Source organism: Taudactylus pleione, unplaced genomic scaffold (genome assembly GCF_031769625.1).
Source record: "Taudactylus pleione unplaced genomic scaffold, aTauple2 ptg000170l, whole genome shotgun sequence".
NCBI lineage: Eukaryota > Metazoa > Chordata > Amphibia > Anura > Myobatrachidae > Taudactylus > Taudactylus pleione.
This window is the reverse complement of record NW_028284572.1, coordinates 42,080-60,157: the sequence shown is the minus strand read 5'-3', so window position 1 is coordinate 60,157 and position 18,078 is coordinate 42,080. Positions and strand designations below refer to the sequence as shown.

At 44.1% G+C, this 18,078-nt stretch overlaps 1 protein-coding gene across 1 annotated transcript in view; it reads right to left on the bottom strand.

Annotated features, from left to right (window-relative positions):
* The window catches only part of LOC148521286 (uncharacterized), a 62,679-nt gene that overhangs the window by 28,782 nt on the left and 15,819 nt on the right, over window positions 1-18,078 (bottom strand). The window contains exon 4 of the mRNA XM_088475330.1: window positions 12,145-12,305. Coding sequence (XP_088331456.1) covers window positions 12,145-12,305 — 161 coding nt within the window. The remainder of the gene's footprint in view (window positions 1-12,144; window positions 12,306-18,078) is intronic.

Genomic DNA, 18,078 nt, shown 5'->3' with positions numbered 1-18,078 from the left:
ATTCACTATAATAGAAGCAATTAATGAGAACTGCATTCTGATAACCAAAGTTTCATCTAGGATGGCCATTGGTATGGTTACCATCGAAGGCAAAATAGAAAGTGGCCATCGATGGTAATCAACTATGCAATGGATGAACATCGATGGCTTCACCAACTGATGATCATCCCTGTTCCATGACTGGGGGGGCGTGACTTTGTTGGTGTTTGGGGGAGAGCTATGCTCTGTGTCCCGGTATCTTAAAAAAATAAATACATTTGTTTTTTTGTGGTTATGTTCTTCCATCGATGGAGAGAGACCATCTGGTTCTACCCCATTGATGGGAAAAACATTCAACATTGGCCATAAACCATTGATAATTATGAATCATCGATGGTCATCCCTAGTTCTATCAGTGTACAACCTTACCTCTGAGTATTGGATTTAGAACATCCCAATAGCCTGAACCTTAAGAGCAATTAATTGGTGATATTTGTATCAAAAGCATAATATGAAAACATCTGACAATAACTTACTACTACAGTTATCCCTAATTCTGATAATTTACCAGTAGCTCAAATATCACTTGACAGCATATCTCAGCATGAATATATGACAAATCCATTGAGATTTGATACAATGTCATAGACAGTATGGGCCATATTCAATTTGAGGCGAAAAGTCAGAGGTCGGACTTTTTGCCATCATCGTCGTTTTAGGAGGGAATAAAGTATCGGGCGCGTGCCCCCTTATCCCCGTATGCAATAAGGATCCGGCGAAAACGTGACCTGGTTGAAAGGTAAGTAGCGAAAAGTCCTGTCAGTTTTTGGGGAAATCATGCTCTCACCCCCCAAAAGATGTCCTGACATAGGGTATCATTATGGGTACCCCCGATTTGACCTGGTAAAGGTAGTCGGGGATTTTAAATAGCTGCGGCAGGTGCATAAATGCGGCTTTAGAAGAAGTAGTGGAAAAAGTAACTAGACCCATCAAATTTGGGGTACATGAAAATGGGTGCAAGCATATTTTTAAGTCCCTAAAATCATTTTTTAAAATTCTTCAAAAATCCACCTGCCGCTACCACCCTTATTCTAGAAAACACCTGCTGCATACTTGGGAACCACGCAGGAGTCAATTTCGCTAGTTTACAACTGTCCCCAAATATTTTTTTCCCACCACCAAAATGAAAGTACCTTTTTGATGTGATCAGAGGTTTTTTTTTTTTTTTTTTAATTTGACACACAATACCTAAAGGTGACATTACAAGGGATGCAGGCTACTTTTTTATTACTTTGTACCCCAAAACCCCAATTCTGCACTGTTTTTTTGCCATGTATTACATGGTGAAAACTTATCCCCGTTTTTTAACAAAGACTTCGCACCGGTGAAAAGTCTTTGAAATTGATTATGGGGATAATTGAAACTGGTGAAAATTACGTCATCGGCAATATTGAAAATGACTTTACATCCCATATTGAATATGGCACTATTTCATTATTGATATTTTCACAGAATCACAAGATACAGATTAGTGTTCTTATTGGAAAATAAGGTCAACAAATATAGAACGTCAGACAATAACTTTATTTTGATATTAAGTGGAGGTGTAAATGTGCAGCCATTTTTTAAAATCACATTCTCAACTTTGACACACTTTTCCATTCCTTTAAAAAATATTTTCGCTGTTCTTTTATATTATTGTGATATCATTAAATAATAAAAAGTTATGGTAAAACTTACCGCTAACATTCTTTCTTCGAAGTCCATAGGGTCCACAGGTAAACAATGGGGTGTAGGTGGTACTTGGAGGACTGGATACCAACAGCAAAGCTTTTTTCAATCCCAGGATGCTCCGGTACTTCCTCCTATACCCTGAAGGCAACTCTGTTTTGTTAACAAGCCCAAGGCAGGAGCAGGATAGGAGAGACGGAAGACTGGTACACTGAAGAATCACACTCGCGCAAAGAAGGAAACAAGTGACCAAGAGAAGAAACCCATAGAAACCAGGTGCGTCAGGGCAGGTGCCCTGTGGACTTTGAAGAAAGTTAACAAGGGTAAGTATTACCATAACTCTCCTTATCTACTTCAGGGTCCATAGGATTCCACAGGGATGACCCAAAGCAGTTGCTCCAGGACGGGGACGCTCCTGAGCTGAAAGTAGAACCCGGCTCCCGAAGGAAGCATCCTGAGAGGCAAATGTATCAAAGGCATATAACCTAGGAAAAGGTGTGGACAGAAGGCCACATGGCCGCCTTACATAGTTCGGCAGATGCGCCGGCAAGGCGGGCTGCCCACAAGGAACCCACAGAGTGAGTAGAATGAGCAGATACTGTATCCGGCACAGGAAGGCAAGTCTGCGTGTAAGCCTGTGAGATAGTCATGCGAAGCCATCTGGCCAGAGTGTTTGTAAGCTGGCCATCCCTTCTTGTGGAATCCATATAGGACAAACAGATTTCCTGATGGCACTAGTACGATCCCACGTAGATCCTCAGAGCACAGACCACATACAAAGAGGCCTCACCTGCCGAGAGGTCTGGTGATTGAAAGGCCAGAACCACAATTTCCTCATTGAGGTGGAAATGAGAGACCACCTTGGGAAGGAAGCCAGGGCGCATTCGAAGAACAGCCCTGTCCGGATTAACGAAATGGAAAGCGACAGGAAGGTGCCCCTAAAATCAGATACCCTATGGGCAGATGCTATAGCCAGAAGAAACTGTCTTTGCAGTGAGCCATTTGACATCTGAGTCCAGGGGTTCGAATGGAGGTTCCTGAAGTGCGTGGAGAACCACTGACAAATCCCATGGAGGTTGTACAAAGGGAGGTTGTATTCGTAGAACACCTTGCAGGAAGGTGTCAACATCCGGAAGAGGAACAATTCTGCGCTGGAACCAGATGGACAGGTCAGAGACGTGCACTTTCAGAAAGGCTAGGCAGAGTCAGAGATCCAATCCAGCTTGAAGGGAGGCAAGGATTCTAGATAGCCTAAAAACCTGAAGGTCAGTTTCTAGTAGCAGACCACTGGAAATATGTATGCCACACCCGGTGATAAATCCTGGCAGAGACCTGTTTACGCGGTCTGAGCATTGTCTGGACCACAGAGCTAGAAAACCCTTTAGATCTTAGGAGGTATGTCTCAAGAGCCAAGCCGTTAAAGACAAGCGGGCCAGGTCCGGATTTAGACAGGGACCCTGAGACAACAGGTTGGGTCGTAGAAGTTGGAGAGGAACGTCTGGGTCAAGCCGGAGCTACCAACAGGGCCGTGCCCCCTTCTTGCTTGAACTTTGAAAAGAACTCAAGGGAGACTGGAAGAGGTACGCCAAATGGAAGGTCCACTTCACAGAAAATACGTTCATGAAGAATGCATTGGGGTCCCTCGTCCTGGCCCCGTACACTGGAAGCTTGCGGTTGTGTCATGAGGCCTATGTCCGGTTGGCCCCATTTGGCCACCAGTAGCTGAAAGACTTCAAGATTGAGACACCACTCTCCTGCATGTACATCGTAACGGCTGAGGAAATCCACCTTTCAATTGAGAATCCCCGGGATGAACACAGTGGAAATGGCTGGCAGATGACGTTCAGACCATGAAAGAATGTGGGACACTTTTGCCATTGCTGACCGACTTAGAGTGCCTCCTTGGTGATTGAGGTAGGCCACTGCCATGGCGTTGTCGGACTGTACTTGTACTGGCTTGCCCTGAAGAATATTCTGAGCCAGAGTGAGGGCTTTGTAAATGGCTCAGAGTTCCAGGACACTGATTGGGAAGATCGCCTCGGCTGGAGTCAAGCACCCTTGGAAGAAGTGCTGGCTGGTCACTGCGCCCCACCAGCGGAGGCTTGCGTCCGTGGTGAGGAGGGTCCAGTCTGGGATCCAAAAGAGGCGGCCCTTGTTTAGGTGGGACGTCTGTAGCCACCAGGATAGGGACAGGCAAACCTCTGGAGCGAGGCCCATCGTCTGGGATCTGAGCAGATGAGGCAGTCCATTCCACCTGGAGAGGATCAGGTGTTGTAGGGGCCTGGAGTGAAACGGAGCGAACTCCACCATACCAAAAGGTAGACACCATGGATCCCAAGGTCTGCATTGCAGAGTGAATTGACACTCGGCGACTGGAGTAATCTGCGAACTCGGTGCTGTAATACAGAAATTTTGTCTGCTTTCTGGAAGATTCTCTTAGAGTCCAGGAAGGCTCCCAGATGTACCATTCTTTGAAAAAGGGTCAGGGAACTTTTTACAGTTGATCAGCCAACAGTGTGTTTGTAGAACGGCAATGGTTACTTGTAGATGGTAGTGAAGAATTTCTGGGAAACTTGCTAAGAGCAGGAGATTGTCCAAGTATGAGAGCAAGTATCCAAGTATGATCCCCTGGCGACGAAGATAGGCCACCATAATTGCCATGATCTTGGTAAAGTCCTGAGGAGCTGTAGAAAGCCCAAAAAGCAGTGCGTGAAATTGGTAATGTTTCTGTAGGACAGCAAACCGGAGATACTGCTGATGAGAAGGTGCTATAGGTACATGTAGGTAAGCGTCCTGAATGTCTAGACACCATAAAGTCCCCAGGCTCCATGGCCAGGACAATAAAGTGTAGGGTTTTAATACGAAACCTGGGCACCCTGATAAACTTGTTCAGAGACTTGAGGTTGAGGATAGGCCAATGAGACCCATTGGGCTTTTGAACCAAGAAATGGGTAGAATAATAGCCCTACCCTCTCTGTGATGAGGAGACCGGAATTATTACCTTTGAGAGCAGTAAGGACTGAATGGCCATCTGAAGGAGCAGAACTTTGCTCGAGTCCGATGGAGGTCTTGTGCAAAAGAACTGCTGGGGGGGGGTCTCAAGAATGAGAGGGCGTATCCGTGGAAGACCACTTCTTTTACACAGGCATCTGAGGTGGTCTGACGCCAGAACTGGGTGAACTGAAGAACTCGGCCTCCCACCCTGTGAAAAACCCAAGGAGAGGCCCGCCCCATCGGTCTGAATGCTTGTCCTCAGATTTGGTAAGTGGATGTCTTGTAGCCCAAGTCTGTTTGGTCCTAGGCTTGGAGGCCTTAGTGGATGCCGACTGCTGTGGGAGACTTACCTTCAGCTTTTCCCTGGGGCGAAAGGACGGAAAGGATGACATGCTAGCCTTCATAGCAGATGAAGATGGTAAGAATGCAGTCTTGGAAGCTGCCAAGTTAGCCACAATCTTGTACAATTCTGGGTATACAGTATGTGATAGCCCTCACAAATATATGAGCACCCTATACTTCAGTGTGCCAGGGTTATAATGAAAGAGAGGGAAAGGTAAAAGCTGACAGTTGTAGAAAAAATGGACAGCAGCGCTAGCACAAGTCACATAGTGTCCACTGCAGTTATATTCTAAATTCAACTACACAGAGCGCAGTGGCAGGTAGGAAATAGCGCTGTATAGCCTTGCTCCTGGGAGAGGTATACAGGGAGACCGGACCCAGCGTTCCCATAGACCTGGTGCTGATGCAGACAATGGCTGCTGTGAGTCTCAGAGGATGAGGGAGAACAGCTCAGGGGCGGCAAGACCGCAGTGGAATGGCGCCCTGAGATGGAGGAGGGGCCGCAGGGAGAGGGTCTTCTTCCCTATGCTGACATCAACCACCAGGTCCTTGGTCTTAGTATTCTGTCCCCTGCGCTAGTACATTATACCCTGGTGGTCTAGTGGAGTCCCGGACAAACTGGTCTCTACATCAGCGCCTCCGGTCTGTCTCTTGAAACCAGAGGTAAGACTGTGCATAGGCACGGACCCCCTTACCTTTCTCCTTGAGCCCTGGCTGCAGTCTGGGGTCCAAGGAGCCCTGCTAGCTAGGTCCCCCAGGAGCACCGCCGAGAGTACCTTGCCAAGGACTGGAGTCGCGGCGGGGTGATTGAGCAGCAGTGCAGACGTCCAGAGGACTGTTTAGCGCTGCTTGCTCTACTGTGAAAACAAAAATAAATCCTAAAAATAAAGCTTGGGCTGCTTATAGCAACCCCACTGTTCTAACGGTGATCCAGCTCCTGCCGAAACAGAGTTGCCTTCAGGCTGTGGATGGGGTATAGGGGGGAAAAAAAGCTTTGCTGTTGGTTTCCAGTTCTCCAAGTACCACCCACTGTCTCCCTGTGGAGCCCTATGGACCCTGAAGCACTGTGCACCACATGGACAATTCAGTTTCTTTTTCGTTTTTTGGAGTTCACTATTTTATATAAACAAGTATAGAAGTATTATTTAGTCTTCAAGTAATTGAATCTGTAGAAGCTGCATGCAGATGTAATTGGTTCACACTGGCAAGTCCGCACCTGCAAACAGTAGAAACCCATTACAGTACAAAAGGACAAAGCCAAACTACTAGGATGACCATGGTAATGAGCACTGATGATTGTTGTATTACACATGGACCTATTCACCTCACGATGTAATAAAAGAATTAGTTATACAGTATTTCATGGCCGAGCACATGGATTGCACAAAAAAAAAAAAAAAAACCAGTAACATTTGATACTACTATGCACGAAAATAACATTAAATTCCCATTTCAAATGTGCAAATTCCTCAACATGTCATGGAGATATCCCTATTTGGTGATGTATCATTCCTTTCTATGCTGCTAAATGTACAGCAGCGCCCTATAAGTTTTGTTGATATTTTTTTGCAAAAAGTTCATGTTTTTCTCGGTTTTGTTACTATAGAAAACATAAAAAAGCGGTGTGTGAAAGTGCAGAGTGATTTTTACATAGTAGAAAATATTGTCTAATCTATTTATTGCTCTTTTCACTCAAGGGATTTACTGCAAAAACTCAGTTACTTATATCTTAGCAGCACAGTGCAAGGTGACAAGTCACTGAGGGGGAATAACTGCAATTAACAGCACTTTTAGCATGTAAGAACTCTACCAGCCAAGCAGTAAGCAATTGTATTCAGGAAAAATAAACTATACAATCAATATAGCTATGTTAAAACACAAAAATGTAAGCTTATGAACATCTATTTAAAAACGTTATCTAAATGCAAATGTTAAAATCCTCTTCCTCTGTGGAATCAATAAAAAGCCTCTGGCCACAACTTCTGCAAAATGATTTGATCTGTGACACAAGCTGTAGATCATCTATAATTAAGTCCAGGCATTGTTGATCCTGTTTACTATTGCCATTTTTCTCACTGCAGAGAAAATCGTTCTTCTGTAGCCAAATCTGATGAAAGGAAAAACAAAATACACACAACACTGCCAGGTTCAATTTTAACAACCCCTACAAAATCAGCTCAAATACTAAAGTTATTATTGAATATTATTTTATAATGGGATAGTAGGTACTGCTGCAAGCTGAACGTATTCTAAGTTTTATACAAACTTTACAAATCCTTATGACCAGAGTCTTTAGTCAGTACTCTGTGCTTGCAGGATATCCTTTCATCTCATTAAGCTAGCTAAGGGCTTGATTCAGCCAAGAACGCAGTTGCTTATACGCACGCAATCAGCCGATTGTTGCGCTCTGCGCATGCATCACAGTGCACGTACTAACCACTGCGATCGGGAGGCAACGCAGACCCAGGGCAGAGTGATTGACAGGAAGAGCAGTTTGTGGGTGGCGACAGGGGTGTGGTCGGGCGAACGCAGGAGTATAAGTGCGTTGGGACAACGTTGCATGGGCATACATAAATTATCCACTGCGATTCCATACGAAGCCCGAGGCCTCATAGCGTGCGCTAAGTAAGCAATTCCTGAGTGATGTCTGACCTGCCTAACTGTGCGTATGGGTCCGATGTTAGCGATTGTTTGGCTATATTGCTAAACAGTACAGATGTGAGTAAGGGGGAGTGGGCGTCCTTATGTTTGGCTACGATTGCAATCCAAACATTTACATATCATCGCTGATATTAGCAACTGCTTTGCGTGCGTATAAGTAGAATAGCGATCCATGCTGAATCAGGCCCTAAGTCTGTGGCTTTTCACTTGTTCTTTATTTGCGACATTGCAAATGGTATTGAAGGGAAACTGCCTTTTTGCAAATGACACAAAGGTATGCAACAGCGTAGACACACCAGGACGGGTAAAACAAATGATTGATGATCTAGGTAGACTAGAGGAATGGTCAAGAACGTGGCAACTACAATTTAATGCCGAAAAATGCAAGATCTTGCACTTGGGTCTCAAAAATCCAAAGGCTAAATAAAGTATTAATGGCGTTATACTGGAAAGTACTGAAGAGGAAAGGGACCTAGGAGTCACTATTTCAGGTGACTTAAAGGCAAGCAAACATTGTAACAAAGCAATGAGGAAGGCAAGTCAGATGCTTGGTTGCATAGGGAGAGGAATCAGTAGCATAAAGAAAGAAGTGATAATACCACTGTATAAGTCATTGGTACGTCCTCATCTCGAATACTGTGTTCAGTTCTGGAGGCCATATCTGTACAAAGAAGGACAACTAAAATGGTGCAAGGTCTATACCACATAGTCTAAACATACTAGGAAAGACTAAAAGATCTCAATATGTATAGTTTGGAGCAAAGAAGGGAAAGGGGGGACATGATAGAAACGTTCAAATATATAAAGGGTTTTAACAAGGTAAAGAAAGGAGACATTCTTCAAAGAAAGAAGTATTAGAACAAAAGGACATGTTCTAAAACTGGAGGGTGGTAGGTTCAGGGGAAATTTGAGGAAAAAATACTTCACAGAAAGGGTAGTGGATAAGTGGAATATCCTCCCATCAGAGGTGGTAGAGGCTAAGACAGTACAGCAATTTAAACATGCATGGGATAGACATAAGGATATCCTTCAGATGGAGTAAGGATCAATAAAGGTTGAGGTAACAATATGTTTAAAAATGGGGAAGACTAGATGGGCCATGTGGTTCTTATCTGCCGTCAAATTCTATGTTTCCAATTCCTATAACTAAATTAACATCTAGGGCCAATGCTAGCACACACCCTTTTCTCAGGAGCGGTGTCCCTATCAACACTGCTTCTTAAATTACATTAGCAGGCAGGCAGCAGCACCTCCAGTTCCCTAAATGGGTGTGTGGCGCTTCGTTGTAATACCAGTCAAGCTATAAACTCCCAGCCTATCACACACAGGGAGCAGCTGCTGGTAACTTCACTATAGCTGTAAGAAGCTGTCATCGTCTGTCGCTCTGTGTGAGGCGCCATGGAAGTACTAAAAATTAGTGGCATTACATCACTCTAATGGTGCATACACACGATCAGATTTTTCCTTCAGATATGAACGATAACGATTTAAAAATCGTTCAGTCGTTCATATCTGAAGGAAAATCTGACATATCTGACATGCCTGAACGATGGACGATCAACGATGCGCGTTCCCGATGGTCAGATAACGATTTCTGACATCTGATGTGTTTGCAGTCAGACTTGGACGATTCCATTCATTTTAATGCAGTCAAAAATCGTTCAATCGTTCAAATCGTTCAAAACTTTGGTAAAATCGTTCAAATCGTTTAATCGTTCAATCGTTCATCTGACAAATCTGACAAGTCTGACCGTGTGTATGCTCCAATACAGTGTCACAGGTGTCCACTAAACATTGACACAGACAATTGCTTCGTTTTGACGAATAGAAACTCAAGTAGTGACAATGTACGTGTCACATCCAGCCACCTTCATTCAAATAATCTCACTGCCTCTCAAGGGATCCAAACACTCATTTCCTGAAACAGTCTATGAAAATATTATATATATATACATACACACACATATATATTATATAATATACACACACACACACTGTATATGCTGTCATTTATTTGAGGTCTATGACAATTATGTACCTGACCGTAAAAGTTTTTTAGGTTGTCAAAATTAAAGGTGCATACACACACAACGATTTTGTTACATCCGATTTTCTGTCCGATTTTTAAAAGTGTAATGAACGATTTTTTTGGAACTACAAACGATTTTTGCATATTCCCTTAATGAAAATCGTTCAGTTGACAAGTCTGACTGAACTACAAACGTGAACGCGCATGAATGATTATCGTTAGTTTGACTCAGAAAGTGAACGATTTTTTCAAATGATTATCATTAAATGATATCGTTTAACCATAATAGTTAAAAAAAAATTGTTGTATGTGTATGCAGCTTTAAGCTCAAGTAAAAACATGTTAGGGCATACTGTAAAACCTTCGTACCCTGGGACAGTCTTCTTTTGGCAGTGCTTAGGCTCCTGGTTGCAGAAATCTGTCAGCTTCACTTAAAACAGCATCTTAAGCTAAAACATATCTGGAGATGAGGGGAAATCGTCTGAATCAATGCACTGAAAAGAGCGGCAATACATGACAGCCCAGTATCAGAGAAATGATTGGTACTGAAGCGCCAGCCACCAGAATGCATGGGATATATGACCAGTCGCCTGACCTACAGAGCAGGAAGGTATTCTGAGAAAGCAACTGTACATACATATAGGGAAATATAGCAAACCAAAACGCACTGCCAATCCAATAGCCGAGATACGGTACCCAGTAAACGAACAATGAAGCAGTCTTGAATTTGATTTTCGTTATTTATACATATGTAGCAGATATCTGCTACTTACACTAATGACGGAGGTTCTACATACAGAATGCAACGCTTATGAAATCATAACAGTAATGGCTCCCAAGAGGCTTCTCTCGCACAAATTATTCTTTAGTTGTGTCAGTACGGAGAGAAACAACAATTCAAGCATTCCATCATGAAAAACTCCTTGACTAGTTAGTAAATAAAAAGCTACAGCTAAGCTTATAGACAGTCAGTAAAAGGAAAGTACGAGATCTTTATACGTTCAGAGAAGGTGATCCATTTTTTAAAGCAATTCTTTAAAACCCATGTTTAGCTTTTTACTGATTTATAATGCTTTAGTTTATTTACATTATTCATTGCTATTAGAAACAATGTTTTAATGGGTTTTAAAGTCCCATTAACCTAAAACACAATATAGGTAATATAAGAGTAACTATTACAGCTAAAAAAATTGAAAAGTTTCAGCAAAATAAAAATGTGAAATTTGTGGTTCAAACCTGAGAGCAAAAATCTTTTCCGCTGGGAACAAAATTTATTTACAGATGAAAAGATTGTTTTAAAACATTCCCCACAAACATCGTTAACTTAAGCTGGTTACACACTACACAATATTGTTAATTTTTCGTTCCTACGTGTGGGAATCGGCCAAATCATTGTTAATATCGTGCAGTGTGTATGCCCTACATCGCGTAGTGCGCGCTCCCATGGAGTAGTCAGCCGCATTGCCTGATCTTTTGTACATGCAGTAAAATGAGGCGATGTGGCTGATGATGCCAGCGCTATGTGGCGGGGGCCGGCATATTGGGCGGTCGGCCCAGTGTGTACGGCCCGAGCGATATGTCGGCCCGTCGGCAGGGGGGGGGTCACCGGTGGGATCTTTGGGTACACACGTTATTAGGTGTGTACCCAAGCTTTACAGATGTGTCCTCATACACCAGCGTAACAAGATTGTTTTCACGGTACCCCTAAGCCAAACGTTTGTTATTGAGAAATTCTGAAATTTTTTTTAGTAAAGTAATAAAGTGCTACCTGTCATCCTTAGGGTCAGTCATGTGGTGGAGGCCAGGTTTGAGCTTCTGTTTGTCTACATATTTACATTACATTGACCATAAATAATTTGATTTGATGCTGGAGCACCAGCCTGAGGCACCCCTGCAAGTGTCCCGAGGCACCCCAGGGTGCCACAGCGCATAGTTTGGGAACCACTGTCATACACTATTGCTGCAGTCATGCCAAATTGCACATCTCGGTGCCCCGAGTGTCTTTTTTTGTGTCCTTTTTGCACGAAAATGCGTCTCAGTTACACTGCAATGTGACTAAGATGCACTGATTCATTTGATGAGACACTTGTATATTTGTCTGCAACAGAGTCTGAATCTATATACAAAGTGTTATGATGCAGTGGCCGTGGCTTTTTTTTTTCCACGACAAGTTCCGTTGTGCTTCATTTACAGTCTTAGCCACAGCATATCAAATTAATCAGTGCAGTCTCCAGGTGCATAGCATTGCAAAGACGATGCACTTTTTGGGTAAAAAAGTTGCATGCATGGGACCTGGTGTCTCGCGCCGCATGGTATATTGATGCTAGGTGTATTAGAAGACATCTGTACAAAGCCATTGTGCTTTATTTTAAACAGTGCATGTGGCGCTATATAGTCAGACTACGTACCTTTTTAAAACATCAGATATGATATACTGCGTGAAGTCCTCAACGGATGGAGCAAAATACATTGTATCTTTTACCTTGATTCCACTGGATTCAACATGACTCTCTGAATTAAAGCGAATCACATAAAAAGGACGTGGAACAGGTCCAAATATCTCAAATATCTGTAGGGCACAAATAAAAGTAAATGTCAATCCCACAATATACAGGTACCTGCCCTCATTATCTTGGGAGTAAATCTAATATATTTTAGATACATTCTTAAATTGATTTTCCATTCAAAAAATGAACTGAATGCAGATAGGAAACACTAGGCTACATACACGGTAGCGCAAAGGACAGGCCATCAGTACTGACTGCCACGAAATTAGGACTGCAGTATGAGAAATGTTAAAAGATATCACTCGCTGCTGGATCACAAGCTTAATAACAACCTGTGTGTTCTGTCAGAGTGGTAAGAACTTACTGTATGACATTTCACATTCAGTAACTGCACTGGCATGCCCACATCAAGCAGCACAACACACACCAAACTGTAGAGTCTGTAAAAATAATCAAGGGCAGTCACAGTGGCGTCCCTCCCCGCGGTGTCACCTGGTGCGGGTAGGGATGCTGTGCGTGCGCTGCCAAAAAGGGGCATGGCCTCACAGCCCGAACTCCGGTGGTCTCCTTCTTGCTACTGGAGGGAGGGGGGGGGTGCAGGAGGTGCCTTGTTGCAGTGCCGGCTCCCTTACAATGTCAGGAGCCGAGTGCTGCACTTAATGCTACAGTGCAGCACTCGGCTCCTGTTACTGAAGGGGTTTCTGCACCTTGGTGTCTCACCCCTCGTCGGGTGACAACTGGGTGCGAGCTGCACCCCCCCACACCCTCCTTGTGACGCCACTGGGCAGTCATAGTAATGTGATCTGGCAACTCTTCCTTACGTAGTTTCCACAAAGGATATATTCCAAAACGTTATGAGATCTATCTTGTGCAAGACTGTTTTTGCCATTGAAGTGAAAAATATCTCTGGATATCAAGGGTTTAAGGACAATCAGTATAGTTTTTTGGGTGTAAGCACAAATAATATAGTTTCCAGAACCCAAAGTCAGCCACCTCTCGTTATGTGGCTGATAAGAGGGAGAGATATTTTTATGTTTATTTTGAGCCCATTTTATTATGGCAAACAATTGAGGTCTCCATTAAAGTGTGGAAAACCCATCATAATGAGAAAAAAAACATCAATAGTGGCAACATGAAAGTGACTTATTTTAGAAACAAAAAACACATGGTGTAAACACTAAATTAAAAATATAAAAAAAATGAATGTGTTGAATTTTTGGAATTTATTTTAATGCAGCCTTAACAGATACATATACTGCATCAATGGGATTACGAAACAGTCTATTCTGCATAGCCCTACAAATACTGTTGACAACACGTTAGGAATTGAGCCAACATACAAGACTGTCAATTAATAACCATTTTGCATCTCTATGATTAACTGCTGCGGTTCATATTCTCCATATAACTTTTGTACCATGCCCAAAGAGTAAATTCAGCGTCTTGCCAGTTATTTCAGTTATGCAGCATAAAAAAATACCACGCTGGGTTTTATTGTTACTATTTTATAGTGTATTCATCTTGTACAGACTGAGCGTAATAACCCATCTAGAGCTATGCCTACTGTTATAAGTACCACTTGATAGAAACAAATTTATGGAGGAAAAATTAAATGTAGCTTTTGTACAATTGTGAACAACATGCTCATATCAATGGTTCCAATCTAATATTGCCAATTTAACAGGAATTTATAAAAAATGGTGGCTGGGGATTCTGTAATGGTAACATACTACCAATGTCATAGTGCAAAAGGGAGAGCCACATGGGTCTGTGTGTATATACCACTACTGGGAGCACTACAAAGGGGGACCACTACTGAGGGGAGGGAGGGTCTACTGCATCCATGTTTTTTAGTGATAGAGGTGTGTGCGTATCCAGTCACAGGCTGAGTGGTATATTTTACTGTAGTGGTCCTAAATCCTGTGTAAGCTGATTATTATTATACACATACACACTGTATATAAAAACCCCCTTTCAAAATCCTGCATTTGCCACTGGTGTTGGACTTGTTTCCATTGGACTATCTCACTTTACTCAGACTGTCATATGTTGCACATTTGCATAATTAAGCATCAAGTGCTGCTGAACATGGTAGTCTGCGATCATTGTGTAGCAGATCAACTGCATACAGTACTGTACTAGGTCACCTCCTTTTTCGAGGAAAACTAATTGCTGACAGGCTGCTAATAGTTACTACTATAACATTTGTACACTATGAAAATTGAAATATGTTGCACTCTGCATCAGCCCTGTCACACACACACACATATATATATATATATGGGGTGAGCGGGTTCGGATTTCTGAAATCCGAACCCCCCCGATCCGAGTCAGGCTCGACTTTTCCCGCCTGACTCGGATCTGAAATCGAGGCAAAACGTCATCATCCCGCCTTCCGGGTCTCGCGGGTTTTGGATCCTATATAAGGTACCCGCGTCAGCGCCATTTTCTCACTCGGCTGTGGACAGAGAAGAGGGAGGGTGGGAGTTAGGGCTGGCTGGGCTGTGTAGTGAAGTGTAGTGTACTGTAGTGTAGTGTAGTGCTGTGGTTGTCCATAGGGGCTGTGTCCACTCCAAAGTCCTGTGCAGTGTCCCAGTCCTAAAGGGGTGCTGTAGTGTTGTCCAGGGGATGCTCTGTCTGTCAGGGGTGCTCCCCCCAAGTGCTACAAAAAATTTTTTTTTCTGTGTTTGTGAATTGTGTGCACTGTGGCTGCACGTGCATCAACAAAGGAGCAGCGCCAAGCGTGTGCCTGTGTCCCATAAGTAAAGGGCCGGCTGGCTCATTTCTTAAAGGGTGGTGTAACCCACAAAGTGCAATAGTGTCCAACAAAAATAAAAAAATTTCTGTGTTTGTGTGCGCCTTAGCCGCACGTATATATCAATATAACATAAATGGAGGACCAAACTTTCTCCGATAAAAATAAAATAGAGAAAGATCAAGAACCACTTCCTCCTAGTGCTGAAGCTGCTGCCACTAGTCATGACAGACGATAACATGCCATCAACGTCGTCTGCCAAGGCCGATGCCCAATGTCATTGTAGAGGGCACATACAATCCCAAATGACAAAGTTCAGGAAAATGACCTTGAAAAAAACATTTAAATCATCTGAAGAGAAACGTAAACTTTCCAATATGCCATTTACGACACGGAGTGGCAAGGAATGGCTAAGGTCTTTCTTTATGTTCATGACTAGTGGTTCAACTTCACATGACGATGGAAGCCCTCCTCCCACTAAAAAAATCAAACGCGTTAAGCTGGCAAAAGCACAGCGAAGAACTGTGCGTTCTAAGAAGATATCACAAATCCCCAAGGAGAGTCCAAGTGTGGTGGTGGTTGCGATGCCTGACATTCCCAGCACTGGACGGGAAGAGGTGGCTCTTTGCACCATTTGCACGCCCCCTGCAAGTGCTGAAAGGAGCACACACAGGCAACTTGCTGATATGCAAATTGAAGATGTCACTGTTGAAGTATAACAGGATGAGGATACTGGTGTAGCTGGCGCTGAGGAGGAAGCTGGCGAGGAGGATTCTGATGGTGATGTGGTTTGTTTAAATCAGGCTCCGTGGGAGACAGTTGTTGTCCGTGGGATGAAAAAGCCCATCACGGTCATGCCTGGGCAGAAGACCAAACATTCCACCTCTTTGGTCTGGCAATATTTCTATCCAAATCCGGACAACAACTGTCTTGCCATATGTACCATATGTAAAGGTGGAATAAGTAGGGGTAGGGACGTCAACCACCTAGGAACATCCTCCCTTATACGGCACCTGCAGCGCGTTCATAAAAAGTTACTGTCAAGTTCAGAAACTTTGGCTAAGACCGTAAGCAGTCCAGGGACACCTAAATCACGTTGTCCTGTTGTATCCAAGCGCCTGCAAACCACACCGTCAACTCCCTCCTCGTCAATTTCCTCCTTAGTCAGGATCGGAAGTAGTCCTGCAGGCCATGTCACTGGCATGACTGACTCTCCTATCCGGGATCCCTCCGGAGGATCCTGCATTGCTACGCCTCCTGCTGCTGCGGTTGCTGCTGCTGGGAGTCGTTCATCATCCCAGAGAGGAAGTAGGAACACCACTACTTTTACTAAACAATTGACCCTCCAACAGTCCTTAGCGAGGAGGATGAAGTACGACAGCAGTCATCCTGAAGCAAAACGTATAACTGAGGTCTTGACTGCTATGTTGGTGTTAGACATGCGTCCGGTATCCGCCATTAGTGCAGTGGGATTTAGACAATTGATGGAGGTAGTGTGTCCACGGTTCCAAATCCCGTCTAGATTCCACTTCACTAGGCAGGCGATACCGAGACTGTACAGAAAAGTCAGAAAAAGTGTCCTCAGTGTCCTGAAAAATGCCGTTGTACCCAATGTCCACTTAACCACGGACATGTGGACAAGTGGAACAGGGCAGACTAAGGACTATATGAGACTGTGACAGCCCACTGGGTAGATGTATCACCTTACGCAGCAACAGCAGCAGCGTCACCAGTAGCAGCATCTCAGAAACGCCAGCTCGTTCCAAGGCAGGCTACGCTGTGTATCACCGGTTTCAGTAAGAGGCACACCGCCGACAACCTCTTAGAGAAACTGAGGGAAATCACCACCCAGTGGCTTACCCCACTTAGACTCTCCTGGGGATTTGTGATATCTGACAACGCCACCAATATTGTGCGGGCATTACATCTGGGCAAATTCCAGCACGTCCCATGTTTTGCTCACACAATAAACTTGGTGGTGCAGAATTTTCTGAAAAGCGACAGGGGTGTGCAGGAGACGCTTTGGGTGGCCCGAAACATTTCTGCCCACTTTCGCCATTCAGCGACTGCGTGCCGAAGACTGAAGCGCCAGCAAACACTCTTGAATCTGCCCCGCCATCACCTGAAGCAAGAGGTTGTGACGCGGTGGAACTCAACCCTCTATATGCTTCAGAGGATGGAGGAGCAGCAAAAGGCCATTCAAGCCTATACATCCACCTATGACATAGGCAAAGGAGGGGATATGCACCCGACTCAAGCACAGTGGAGAATGATTTCCGTGTTGTGCAAGGTTCTCCAGCCCTTCGAACTTGCCACACGTGAAGTCAGTTCAGACACTGCCAGCTTGAGTCAGGTCATTCCCCTCATCAGGCTTTTGCAGAAGCAGCTGGAGAAAGTGAAGGAGGAGCTAAGACGGAGTGATTACGCTCGGCATGTGGGACTTGTGGATGAAGCCCTTCATTCGCTTTGCCAGGATTCCAGGGTGGTCAATCTGTTGAAATCAGACCACTACATTTTGGCCACCGTGCTCGATCCTAGGTTTAAAGCCTATGTGGTGTCTCTCTTTCCTGCCGACACAAGCCTGCAGATGTGCAAAGACCTGCTGGTGAAAACACCGTCAGCTGAAGCGGAACGTGACACGTCAACAGCTCCTTCTTCATTTTCTCCCGCAACTGGGGCTGCCAGGAAAAAACTTAGGTATATTAAGCAACCCTCTGGCAGTGATGAAGGGCAGGCAGGACCAAGTTTGGACATCTGGTCCAGACTGAAGGACCTGGAAACTATTTCTGACATGTCTACTGTCACTGCATATGATACTGTCACCATTGACAGAATGGTGGAGGATTACATCGGTGACAGCATCCAAGTAGGCATGTCAGACAGTCCATACATGTACTGGCAGGAAAAAGAGGCAATTTGGAGGCCCCTGTACAAACTGGCTCTATTTTACCTGAGTTGCCCCCCCTCCAGTGTGTACTCCGAAAGAGTGTTTAGTGCAGCCGGGAACCTTGTCAGCGAAAGGCGTAGGAGGATGCTTCCACAAAATGTGGAGAAGATGATGTTCATAAAAATGAATTATC